The sequence below is a fragment of the Aspergillus caelatus genome (assembly GCF_009193585.1).
Source record: "Aspergillus caelatus strain CBS 763.97 unplaced genomic scaffold BDV27scaffold_88, whole genome shotgun sequence".
In the NCBI taxonomy this organism is placed as follows: Eukaryota; Fungi; Ascomycota; class Eurotiomycetes; order Eurotiales; family Aspergillaceae; genus Aspergillus; species Aspergillus caelatus.
Genome location: NW_022475351.1, coordinates 50,217 through 61,782, shown reverse-complemented (window position 1 = coordinate 61,782; position 11,566 = coordinate 50,217). Strand labels below are relative to the sequence as shown.

Below are 11,566 nucleotides of genomic sequence, written 5' to 3'. Positions count from 1 at the left end.
TATGTGTGAAACAAATTGAGCCATGTGTATCTAGACATGTGAGATCTAGGATAGGGGCCATTAGAAGAGTCGGTTTGCCAAACCCTCTAGCAGCTCAACAATCATTTCGACAATCGCCGAGACATCTCTAGTCCTAGTAGGCATGACGTGATCACCCTCCCAAACGAATACTCTTCTAGAGTCAGGTAAACAACATTGATAAAGCCATTCAGCTGAGGATTGAATGAGGCAGTCGTGCCTACCATAGACATGCACGGTAGGAATTCGAAGGAGACATTCAACAGACAATTCCCTTGTTCTTTGATAGGTCTCTGTAGAACCTAGCCAAACAAGTGGTGCTGACCCTGCAACAAGAGTACCGAATTGAAAGCAAGGAAGGGGTATAGACCCCCCGAGATTGATCTGCTGTCTCAAAAGTAGACTTGCTACGATCTTGGCGCCTTGACTGAATCCCAGCAGTCCAACCCAAGGACCAGTTCCTCCAGCTCGATCATCATCGTCCATTGTTTTCTGAAAGCTTTGGTGGATCTTTTCAATAACCATGTCGGCATCCGTAGGGTCTTCGTAGATACGCTTTACGCCTTGGCCTTTTCCTGGACCGACTCCGAGATCCGGTGGAAGCCAGGACCGGAAGGGGCCCCATTCAGTGAAGAAACCTGCTATGAGCGGACCCGGGGATGCAAAGAAAGGGCCATCTGCATACACTAGTCTGGCACGATTTGACAACTGAGCCTCGAGCACGCGGCACCCAATTCGAAAAATCCGAGCATTCGAGCCCCCGCCATGAAGGCAGAGAATTCTGGGGCATGAGAGAGATGCCGGGTCAAGCGTGTTGGAGTGCGTTGGTAATAGCGAGTCTGACATCCTGGAGAAAAGTTGAAGTGTCCTTTCGGCAGAGTAGGAATCAGCGGACCATCTGAAAGCGAGGTGGGTGACACGCAGTTAATAAGGAATTGACAAGCCTCTCCCCTTCGCCCCACCTGTACAAAAGCATACATCCGTATGTAATCTTAAAGCTGTCATAAGTATTTCTTCTTGGAGAATATAGATGGAGAGCATGAAGTTACGGTTAGGGAATGGAGAAATGCCGTTCATACAACTGTCAATTTCATTTATCTCGAAGGCTATTCATTGAACGTAAGGGGATACAATCTAGGCACCTACTTCCATGACATCTACCATTCTTATACCCCGGATGCGAGAGCGATAATGACCATATAATATTTGTGCTCCGGGAGCCTCCCTTCGGTCCAGTCAACAGCTTCATATCCAGCAGCTGTCAAGCTGCGCTTCCAGACCTCGGGTGAGGTATAGACATGGGTACGTCCATCTTCAAACAGCCACCAGCCTTCATACAGTCCAAAAGTAAGATCAAGTGCAGGCCATGCTTCTCGCATCTCAAGCATCATGAGGAAACCATCTGGTCGCAATGCCTGTCGAATGTTTCTTGTCGAGTCCTCCAGGCTTCGCGTGGCGTGGACTGCATTGCTTGCGACAATAATGTGCTGTTGCGCAGCTATCTCCTTGCTGGGTGGCTTTTCTATATCTTGGACGGCAAACTTCATGAATGAGTATTTCTTTCCAAGTGTGCGACGTGCCTGTGCCACTAGCGAAGAGGATAGATCCGTGAAAGTATACTCAACGGGGATATCCAACGAAGCAAGAAGTGGTAACAATATGCTAGTTAGGCTTCCAGTTCCTGCTCCCAATTCAAGAACCTTCAGAGGGGCTTTCTCAATGTGAATGTGCTTAATCGCTTGGACGATCACGTCGCGAATTGTTTCAAATCCAATTCTGTTAAGCGGGTAGTTGTGATACACAGATTCACAGAGCTTGCGCCCTTCGGGATTACTCATCAGCACTCGATTACCATCTGTGAGCCCTGATAATGCATTGGCTAGCTGAATTCCAGCATGGTACGTCAATTGTGTAAAATCAGCATGATCAGGGTATTTCTCAAGCAACCCAGGCAGCATGTCCTTACTGCTCACTGTGGGAGTGGGTGTTTCAGTACGTGTGAGCTGCCCGGTTTCATCAAGTCTGATAAGGCGCGCGGTTTTCTCAAGGAACTGGTAAATGTAGTTCACGAAGATCGTGTGCTGAGGCTTGAATGGTATGCGGCTCAAAACATCACCAGGTTTTGCGCTCCGTAGTGGACACCCGAGCTCCTCAAAACATTCCACGACAAGTGCAGTGCACATCTGATTAGTATCTGGAACAACATCACTTTCAAAATTTCCCAGGCCGTGTTCAAAAATCATCCGGTCACCACGGCCTTTTACGGCAGAGAAAGACTCTAAAATGTCCGACGCCCTCCATAACAAGTCCACGGGGACGAATGAGCTTGAGGTACTGGACTCAGATGGGGTAATTAGATACGGATCTGAGGCCTGTGAAAGGGAAGAGAGGTCTGCAGAGAAACGTTCCGTTGATTGATTGTCGTTAATAGCCTCCTGCTGTGGCAAATCCCCAGAGATAGGAAGGCATGCTACCAAATCACGTATGGTAGTGGCTTCAAGTATTGCGACTACGTCTGGCGCGCAGGAAAAGACAGTCTTGATCTCACTTTGCAATTCCAGTCCAAGCAGGGAATCGACACCAAAGTCAACAAGGTTAACATCTAAGCCAATTTCGGCCACCTCTACGCCGACTATATTGGCGACGAGCTCGGTCATCTCGGCGAGCAGATCTCTCGCCGGTGTCTCATGAATCTTCGCCTTCGTGGATACTGTCTGTGGAGCTTCGTTCACGGCCACAATAGTCGGGGCATGCATAGAAACAGGTTGCAGAATTTTGGGTGAAATCAATTCGGTATTCCCAGTTTGCAGATCTGGTGTCATGCGTTGCAAGGCCCGGACGAACGAAGCCCGGGGTGTTCGGGTGAATCGGACTCCCAGCAAGACCTGAACCAAATCTCCACTAGCAGGGTCAAACACAAAGCTATCACTTGTATAGTCACCCGTATCCTTGTGCTTCAGATGGCGCGCCAGAACATCACATCGGTTGGGTAGTGGCCGGTTGGCCCAGTCGGGAGAAACCATATAGGTCTCGATTTCCGCTCCCAGGAAAATATCATCTCGGCTGTGATCACTCATGCAATTGACCCAGATCCCGCCAACCTGGCTAATATGCTCGCCTCGAAGTTGGTCAAACCAAGCATCATTCTGCGGCGTTCTAGAAAACCGACCGGCGCTTTCGTTGCCTCGACCGACCAGCCAGCGAAGACTGCGGTACTGCTCTCCAAAGTCAACGATGTCGTTGAACGCCCGGTATATACCACGCCCCTGTAATATTTCCACGTCATCGTCACTCGGTCTCGCGTTCAGAACGGCCAAGCACCTCTCATGATCCACCATACGACCGAGCCGTCGGAATTCCGCCTGGTATGTAACGTCCTTAGGGTCCCGCGTTTGAAGGCGTCCAGTCGTGTGGACGACGCGCGGCGCACCCTTGGATGAACCAACGATTCGCCAGCCCCAGAATCCGTTCGCTTGATCTTCGAATTCAATAGATAAAACACGTGAAGAATCCAAACAGATTGGTGCGTGGTTGGTCGCGTCGTGTAGCGTGGCGGAAATTCCTTTGGTAACCCAGTCTGGATGCAGACTGTATAACGCACCGATAGCTAAATCCGCCTGCAACATGCCAGAGCAGATTCCAGCTGTTTGCGCGACAATATGACTGGAGATTAATGACCGGTATTCTTGTGATGTCGTGATGATGTCGAAACAAGGCTGCCTCTTGCCATGGACGTGCGGGTCCTTGTATCCAGTAAACAGCCATTTTCGCTTCGGATCAACTGTAGGATCCGAAGCTTTGGTAGCGCTCTCTGCCCGGATAGATTCTTTAATTTGCTCAATGAGTTCAACTGGCGATCGAAGTTCGACCCAATGCCTTTCTCTTTCAAACTGGTATGGAGGCAACGCAATGGTAGCATATTCAGCCGTCTGAATGGCGTTATGTGGCCAGAACGACATGGACAGCCCCTCATTCCATAATGAGACCGTTGCCGCGGCGAGATTATTGAAAGCATCAGAATCATCAATATTCACAGCTTGGAAGTGACAGGACATTCGTTGCGAGGAGTCCAACGCTCGCTGAGCCATGACAGTGATTGTAGAGCTAGAACCTGCCTCTAACCAAACACAGTTGGGGTGGCCCTCTGCGATGCGTTGCACAGCATGATGAAAGAATACTGGCTGTCTCATCTGGTCGGCCACATACTCGGGGCCTAGAAGTTCGGCGGATGATCTAGTCTCCGTTGTTCGCTCAAGAGGAATCCTCGGCTTCTGGAAAGTAATATTTTCTCCAACGGCTTTCAGCCCAGAGGCAATCAAGTCCACAAGACTTGAGTGGAAGGCGTTAGTGACTCGCAATGTCTTGTTGCGAATTGCAGGAGAGGTTCGGGAAAGAATGTCAGTCACTATACCAATCACCTCTTGAGAGCCTGCCAATGTGAAACTTCGAGGACCGTTGTAGCAAGCAATACTTGCCGAATGAGACCCAGCGTACACCTGGTTGGCCTCAGACAACAGTGTCTGCACGGCAGCTTCGTCCGCTTCAACCGCAATCATGGCACCGGGATCAGATCCCCACGAGTCTCGGACCAACTGTGCTCTTCCAACCACCAGCTTCACAGTGTCCTGCAGAGAAAGGACGCCAGATATGCACATGGCAGTAATTTCCCCGAAGCTATGACCAACAACAGCAGCCACTCGCTTGGATAACCCAGACTGCAGCCAGGACATTGCGCAGGAATATTGCATTGCGAAAAGCATTGTTTGCAAGTGTTGCTGATCTTTTACTGCTTCATGGGAGAAAATATCCGGGAAGATACTTTGCGCCCCTAGCGACTGGACTGCCCGGTCGCACTCATTCAGATGATATTGTAGAATCTTGGTACGATCGTATAGGGTGCGATCTAGTCCAATGGCTCTTGATATCTGGCCACCAAAACACAGAATAACTTGCCGCTCGGGCTGGTAGGCAGTAATCATTGCATCCGCCTCGGGCCCAGGAGATAGCGACAAGATATGCGACAGAGACGTTTTCAAATCATTAAGGGAGCCACATTTGAATGAGAATCTGTAAGGCAGCAGACGACTAGATTGACGGCTGACATTGAATGAAAGGTCAACCAGGCTAAGCTCAGCATGGATGTCAAGGTATTTGAGAAGCCGTGCGCAATTCGCTTTGACTGTGGTTATCGTCCGCCCGGAAATGCAGAATGGAACATTCGACAACTCTTCTAAATTACTCTTGACTCGTGATGGCTGGGCGGATGGGTATTCAGTGACAACCATTGCCACATTGCAACCACTGGCGCCGTAGTTATTGATCAAAGCTGCCTTGCGTGCAGCTCTCCAAGGCTGTCGAGTCGTCGCAATCTGCATTGTGTCGGTCGGGCGTATGAGATGGTTCAGTCTCACATGACTTGCCTGTGGTGGTATATATCCGCTTTGCATCGTAGTCAACACTTTGATGAGCGCCACTAAACCAGAAGCGCCCTCTGTGTGACCTATATGGCCTTTCGCAGACCCGACGTACACTGGCTCAGGCCTTTGGGGCCCTTCCAGAGCCTGGCGAACACTTTCCCACTCAGCAGGATCTCCCACTGGCGTCCCCGTCCCATGACATTCCACGACTGATATGTCTCCTGGATCTACCTGGGATTTCCTCATGACATCATTGAACAGGTTGTATAGAGAAGGTGAGTTAGGAACGAAAATGGGCGTGTGGTTCTCGTTCTGATAAACAGCTGACTTGGTAATGCATCCAAGTATCTGATTGCCATCTGCCAATGCATCAGAGAGTCGCTTCAAAAAGACGAAACCCACTGCTTCTCCCCGGCAGTACCCATCTGCACGGTCGTCGAAGGGTTTGCACTGGCCTGAGGGACTAAGAAAGCCGGCAGCTGCTAGATCTTGGAAGGCGAGGGGGTCAGTAATGACGTTGACCCCGCCAGCAAGAGCAGCATTGCAGTCACTAGCCAGAATGGCTCGACATGCTGTATGAATGGCAACAGCAGACGAGGAGCACGCAGTGTCAAGAGTCATTGCTGGGCCCGTCCAGCCAAAATGATGAGCTATCTTGCCAGCAATGAGGCTGCGCATATTTCCCGTGATGGAAAAGGCGTTAGCGCGATGGGACCTAACGTGATTCTGATAATCATCCAGTGTTATTCCCAAATATACGCCAATATGATTCGCATCAGCCTCATCCCGATACCTTTCTGTGGCGGGACTTTCATCACCACAATAGTAGCCAGAACTTTCAACAGCTTGATAAGCAGCCTGCAAAGAGAGTCTTTGCGCCGGATCCATGTTGGCGGCCTCTCGGGAACTTTTTTTGAAGAACTGATGGTCAAAGCTGTCAATATCCCGCATCCAGTTGGCATACCATTTGTAAGATGGATCCCAGTCACCCTCACGCCACAACGTATGAAATTTGACTCGATCGGGTCCAACTAGCTCGTGTTGGGAGGTGCCAGTTTGCATCATGCGCGAGAACTCGTCTATGTCATCCGCCCCGGCTGTTTTAATAGACATGCCTACTATAGCAATCGTACTTTCGGTCGATAGTGAAGACTCATCCTGTCGGTACTGCTTCCCTTCAATCTCCTTTTCGGCCGTCTCCAACTTTGCTGCTGCTGGGAGTTGCATCGCAGGCGTATTTTGGACCTGCTCTGTTTGTTGCGCTGAGGTGTGCGGAGTAGGTGGAAGAAGACTAGGAGACGAAGGGGTAGTTGGCGCAGGGGTGACTGCGGCAGGGGTAGCAGCAGTAGGTGTAGTAACAGCAGAAGATGTGGATCTATTGATACTATTGGAAAGAACATTGTAATGACCTAAGCGTGAGACATGAAGGAATCTTGCACCCACGGAGGTTGTGAAGGATTGAGGGACACAGCGGTCAGGGCCGAAGGCGACGACACCTTGAGTCGAATTTTTATGGGAAAGAGGTAGTGATGCGAAGGTTCCATGCCAGTTACACTCTGTAACAAGTGTGCTTTGCACTGCCTGCTCGTGCAGACTACCCTTGTCAACTGGAATCCCATGACCGTCGTTCGTGTAAGTGCGAAGAGCGAGGTTTGAGGTATCCCCTAGGTGTAAAGTTGGCGTAGCTTGGCACATTTCACAAATTGCCTTGGCGATGTCTTTGTTCTCACCGCTAGGCGAGTGAATGGGCCCTTGGATGGTCGACTCGGCGACTGTCAGACCCGCTCCCTGAAATTGACGTAGAAGACTAGACCGAATCCATTGGGCAGTTGTGGTGATGGTCACTCGTCTCTCATCAAGCCAAACAGAAATGTATGCTTGCGGGTATACTAGGCCGATGGCCCGTTTCATCTGTTCACATTGCTCGGGATTACGCCACGCTGCCACGTAAGATTTCGCCTTCCCGTGGCGTGCGTCCAGCGCATCCGTAGCTGCTCCGATCATCATTGCTAAGCGAATCGCAACGGAGCCATAACGTTCAAATTCGGAACGCGTGCGGCTGCTGGCAACTGCATATGCAGTCAACTGCCCGGCACAGAGGCCAATGGCCTCGGAATCAGGCATGTCGCCTTCGTGCAGCTGAGAAATAAACTCTTGGAGTGGATCATCACATCCTGGATTCTTTGCTTCAACAAAATGCCAATACTCAATCAAACCAATTATCACCACTGTAGGTAGCAGAAGAATATTACCCAATTGAGGTGAATTTTCGTCCGCATTGAATCCATGTCGAAGCCAGCGGTGGAAGTCGTCCAGTACCTGCCGGCCTGATAACGAGCCATTGATAAATGGCAACTTCTTTACTAAAAGATCCCAGTAGTCCGGAAGCTCAGCAACAGTAGCAAGCATCCATTCCGCACCTGGAGTTTGGTCGAAATAGCATTTTAGGTCTCGAATCGAGTTGGAGTTATGTGAAGGCGTAAGTGTTCCGAAAAGAAATGAAGTGCTCTGCATGGCTGTGACGGGTTCAAAGCACGAAGAGCTCTAGATAGCAGATACAAAGTGTGATTCAGAAACCATCCTGGCAAAAGGAAGAAGTTAAACACACCATGACGTTCTCAGATCCCTCTTTCCCTTGTATACAACTTAGGCAAGCTAGTAAAGCAGGTGGGTCTGCCATCACACGTAATCGTCTGCCGCAAATCCTTCGGTCATGTAATTGTCTGCCCCGCCGCTAAATTGACATCGCCCCAAAGCACCATCGTCTAAAATCCTTCCGGTCTTTCTGTCTTGGACGTGTTTTTGCTGTCCGACGGTGGGGTAACATTCAGGGTTACACTAGATGCGCCGATAATCCTTTCGGCATGAGCACTCGTGCCCATGAAGGGTAGGCTAGTCAACAATCGATTCACGGGCTGGGGCCACTACGGGGCCCTTACCTGCACAAGATAGGAGCTACAGAGGTAATACGGAGGAGTTACAGGTATCGGGGAACGTTCGAAATCATGCCCCACGTGAAAGAAAAGGGCAAATCGGAGATGCGCATTGTTGCAGACATCGGCTGATGAAATCAATGTCAAGCCGAAGTGCTTAGCTAGGGATGATTAGACGTGCAAGGCGCGTTTTCACGGCAGTTTCCATCCCCGGGCATATTTCAGTATACATTCGTCGAAGGCATTACACGCTGCCGTGCACATTCTCATCAATTGAACTCTGATTAAGGTCGATACATCATGGCAATTGCTGTCACAGCTGGAACGGGTGCCGATGGTATCGCAACTCCTGGAAGTTCAGGAATCACGGTCCTCATCATTGGCTGTGGGTTTGGCGGGATCGCAGCAGCCATAGAATGCTATCACAAAGGCCATAAGGTTGTGGTATTTGAGAAAAACTTGGAAATAGGTGGACTGGGTCGGTTCCTGCCAATCAAGGTGAATTGCAAAAATATATCTAACTGATCGCAGGGGATACTCTTGGAATTTCGCAAAATGGCACTCTCCCCATCTATAAGTGGGACAATGGCAAAGTCCAACAGAAAGCCGCTGAAATCTGCTGCAACTACGCCACGCACAAGATCCATAACAGCCAGGGAGAAATGCTGTTGAGTCACCCGATGAAGGGCTACTCTGCCGGGTCGGGGTACACTGGGCGACGGGGCGATCTGTTGTTGTGCATGTTTGAATACTTCCAGAAGCTCGGGATTGAGCTACATCTGAACACCAATGTCAAAGAGTTTTTTGAGACAGATTCCTCTGCTGGCGTTATCGTTAACGGTCAGCGGTGGGAAGCAGATGCTGTGATCTGTGCAGATGGCGTTCATTCCGCAGGGCGTCATTTTGTGCTGGGCAAGGAAGACCTTCCCCGCCCTAGCGGGTATGCCATCTATCGAGCCTGGTTTGTTCCAGAGCCATCGCTGCGTGAAAACCCGGCAACATCCTGGATTCCGCTGCCCGGCGACGAGGACACGGTTATGAACTTCATTGGTTCCAACGTGCACACTCTTATTGCAACAGTCAAACGCAACACGGGCATTACTTGGGTTCTCACACATCCTGACGAGTATGATATCGAAGAATCATGGACTCACCCTGCCAAGCTTGAGGATGCGCTCAAAGTGGTGGAAGGTTGGGATCCAAGAATAGCGGAGGTTTACAAAATCACGCCTCCCGATCAGTTGTTCGATCACAAAATAATCTACCGAGATCCCCTTCCAACCTGGGTCTCTTCCAAGGGCCGTGTAATTCTGATAGGCGATGCCGCGCATTCATATATCCCCACATCTGCCCAGGGAGCAACTCAAGCTGTTGAGGATGCTGCCACAATCGCAATCATGTTGGAGCTCGCGGGTAAATCACAGGTGCCCCTCGCTTTGCGTACTATGGAGAAAATGAGGTACGCCATGCCCGCAAGCGTATCCACTGTAAATGCTAAACATGAGAACTTAGATACGAGCGGTGCAAGATTGGGCAGTTGATGGGTCTAGAGACTCGAGATATTTGGGTCAAAACTGATTGGGACGCAGTGAGGAAAGACCCGCAGCTTCTTGCTCAACCTCGGCCTAACTGGTTGCTCAACCATGACCCCCAGGCCTACGCATACGAAGAGTTTGAAACTGCAGCCAATTCAGTTCTTACTGGGTGCTCGTATACGCCGAGAAACATACCGTGCGAAGGTTCCAACCACCGCGCAACGGATTTCGAGGATGAAAGATGGGCTAATGGGCCCAAGGACAGCCAAGATATTGGCGTCAAGCTGTGAATAAATAGCTGGTGCTTAATTGGTAGAGACATTTTGTTGAGCCGGGCAGAAGAAAAAGTATCTTTATTCGATGATGCCCAATAATCGCTTCATTCGATCATAGACATAGAAACTGGTCGCCACCATAGGAGCCATCTTTACGTAGCCAATTGTCAAACCGACATAGAAACCCCTAGCCCCTCTCTCTATAATTATGCGACGAGCTGTCTCTAGAATCCCTAATCTGCTACCAATCACATTTCCAACTTGCATTCGTCGCCGAAGGATATCAATTGGGTAAGCAACTGTTTGAGCAACAATACCAGCGATTGCTCCGCAAAAAAGCTGGGCCAGTGCAGTCAGTCGAGTTGACGATCCCGTTTCAAGAGTATAAGGTGCAAACAGAGGTGAGCGCAGCTGGTCTCTCATTAGATCGTGGGTTACGAATGATGTGCCGGCATAGGGAAGTATGCCTAGCAGAGTAGGGCCAATTCCTTGATAAAGATTTAATAAGCTACCCTTACCGCCGCTTTCAAAGAAGATATTTCGACAAATCCTGAACCAAGAGGAATATTTATTGTGTTCCGTTTCAAAAGCAAGACGGATGCGGATCAACTCAAGAGGGTATGTGAAGACAGTAGAAATGGCACCAGCCATACTCCCGCAGAAGAATCGATGAAATGGTGTGTCCGTCTGGGATATAATTGCGCGTTGAAGTTGTTCGTATGCGAGGAAGTTGGTACCAGCATACGGAAAAACGCGGATCAGGCTCGCCGCGTGGCCTTTGAAGAGTGCAGATATCCCATGCGATGTCCGAATGTGACTGATGGCCTCGATTAAACCATTCCACCGGGTTGAATACCGCAGGAAATGCGGGTTCGACGTTTGAAACAGAATCTTGATCCTTTCTATTGGAGCAACAACCGTCTTGGCCTAAATATATCTTGCTTCAGTACTAAATCCTGAGTAGTGGGAAGAAATGACTCACTGCGCAGCCAGCAACACCTCCCGCTACTCCATTTCGCCAATCAAAATCCTGTTTTCTGCTGCATTTGATCGAATCTAACCCAGGATTATCACCGTGACTGTTTCTTATCAGATTGGATGAATCTTTTATGAGCGAACTACGGGGGGCACCGGTGTCGCTCATTCCGTGAAAATGCGTAGTTGATGATCGGAGGGATTGTAGGCCAAGTCTAGAGAGTCGAGACCCGATAGACTATTAGGGAGACATTCTTGCAATACCTACTAATTATCAAATTACGCTAGTGTATATCCCGTGACTATTAGCCAATAGGGCCTATGAACTGCCGGAGATTCGGGCTCCGCGGGGACCAGAATGGAAAATTCAAAAAGGTCTAGCCATATTGGGCTATTTCCTAAACAGCTCTTAC

The 11,566-nt window shown here is 49.7% G+C and overlaps 4 protein-coding genes across 4 annotated transcripts; 1 reads left to right on the top strand and 3 right to left on the bottom strand.

The window, feature by feature from the left end:
- Positions 1–60: 60 nt before the first annotated feature.
- BDV27DRAFT_145247 (serine hydrolase FSH) lies at positions 61–864 on the bottom strand (the record flags this gene model as incomplete). The annotated part of the gene is made up of 1 exon (XM_032070385.1): positions 61–864. The coding sequence occupies one exon, from the start codon at positions 862–864 to the stop codon at positions 61–63; it is 804 nt and encodes a 267-aa protein (XP_031927571.1).
- Positions 865–1,184: 320 nt separating this feature from the next.
- Positions 1,185–7,949, bottom strand: BDV27DRAFT_157795 (uncharacterized protein; the record flags this gene model as incomplete). The annotated part of the gene is made up of 1 exon (XM_032072577.1): positions 1,185–7,949. One exon carries the CDS (start codon positions 7,947–7,949, stop codon positions 1,185–1,187), a length of 6,765 nt encoding a protein of 2,254 aa, XP_031927570.1.
- Positions 7,950–8,668: 719 nt separating this feature from the next.
- BDV27DRAFT_157794 (uncharacterized protein) lies at positions 8,669–10,193 on the top strand (the record flags this gene model as incomplete). The annotated part of the gene is made up of 3 exons (XM_032072576.1): positions 8,669–8,846; positions 8,900–9,827; positions 9,881–10,193. 3 exons carry the CDS (start codon positions 8,669–8,671, stop codon positions 10,191–10,193), a joined length of 1,419 nt encoding a protein of 472 aa, XP_031927569.1.
- BDV27DRAFT_128349 (mitochondrial carrier domain-containing protein) lies at positions 10,071–11,379 on the bottom strand. Its single transcript, XM_032066952.1, has 2 exons — positions 11,161–11,379; positions 10,071–11,105 (listed from the first exon to the last, which is right to left on the bottom strand). The coding sequence occupies exons 1-2, from the start codon at positions 11,320–11,322 to the stop codon at positions 10,257–10,259; spliced, it is 1,011 nt and encodes a 336-aa protein (XP_031927568.1). The 5' UTR covers positions 11,323–11,379; the 3' UTR covers positions 10,071–10,256.
- Positions 11,380–11,566: the final 187 nt, after the last annotated feature.

Bases quoted from the DNA above. Each gene is read 5' to 3' on its own strand.
- BDV27DRAFT_128349 (XM_032066952.1), bottom strand. From the start codon at position 11,322: ATGAGCGACACCGGTGCCCCCCGTAGTTCGCTCATAAAAGATTCATCC. The intron at 11,106-11,160 runs GTGAGTCATTTC...AGATATATTTAG, and splicing joins GAGGTGTTGCTGGCTGCGCA to GCCAAGACGGTTGTTGCTCC.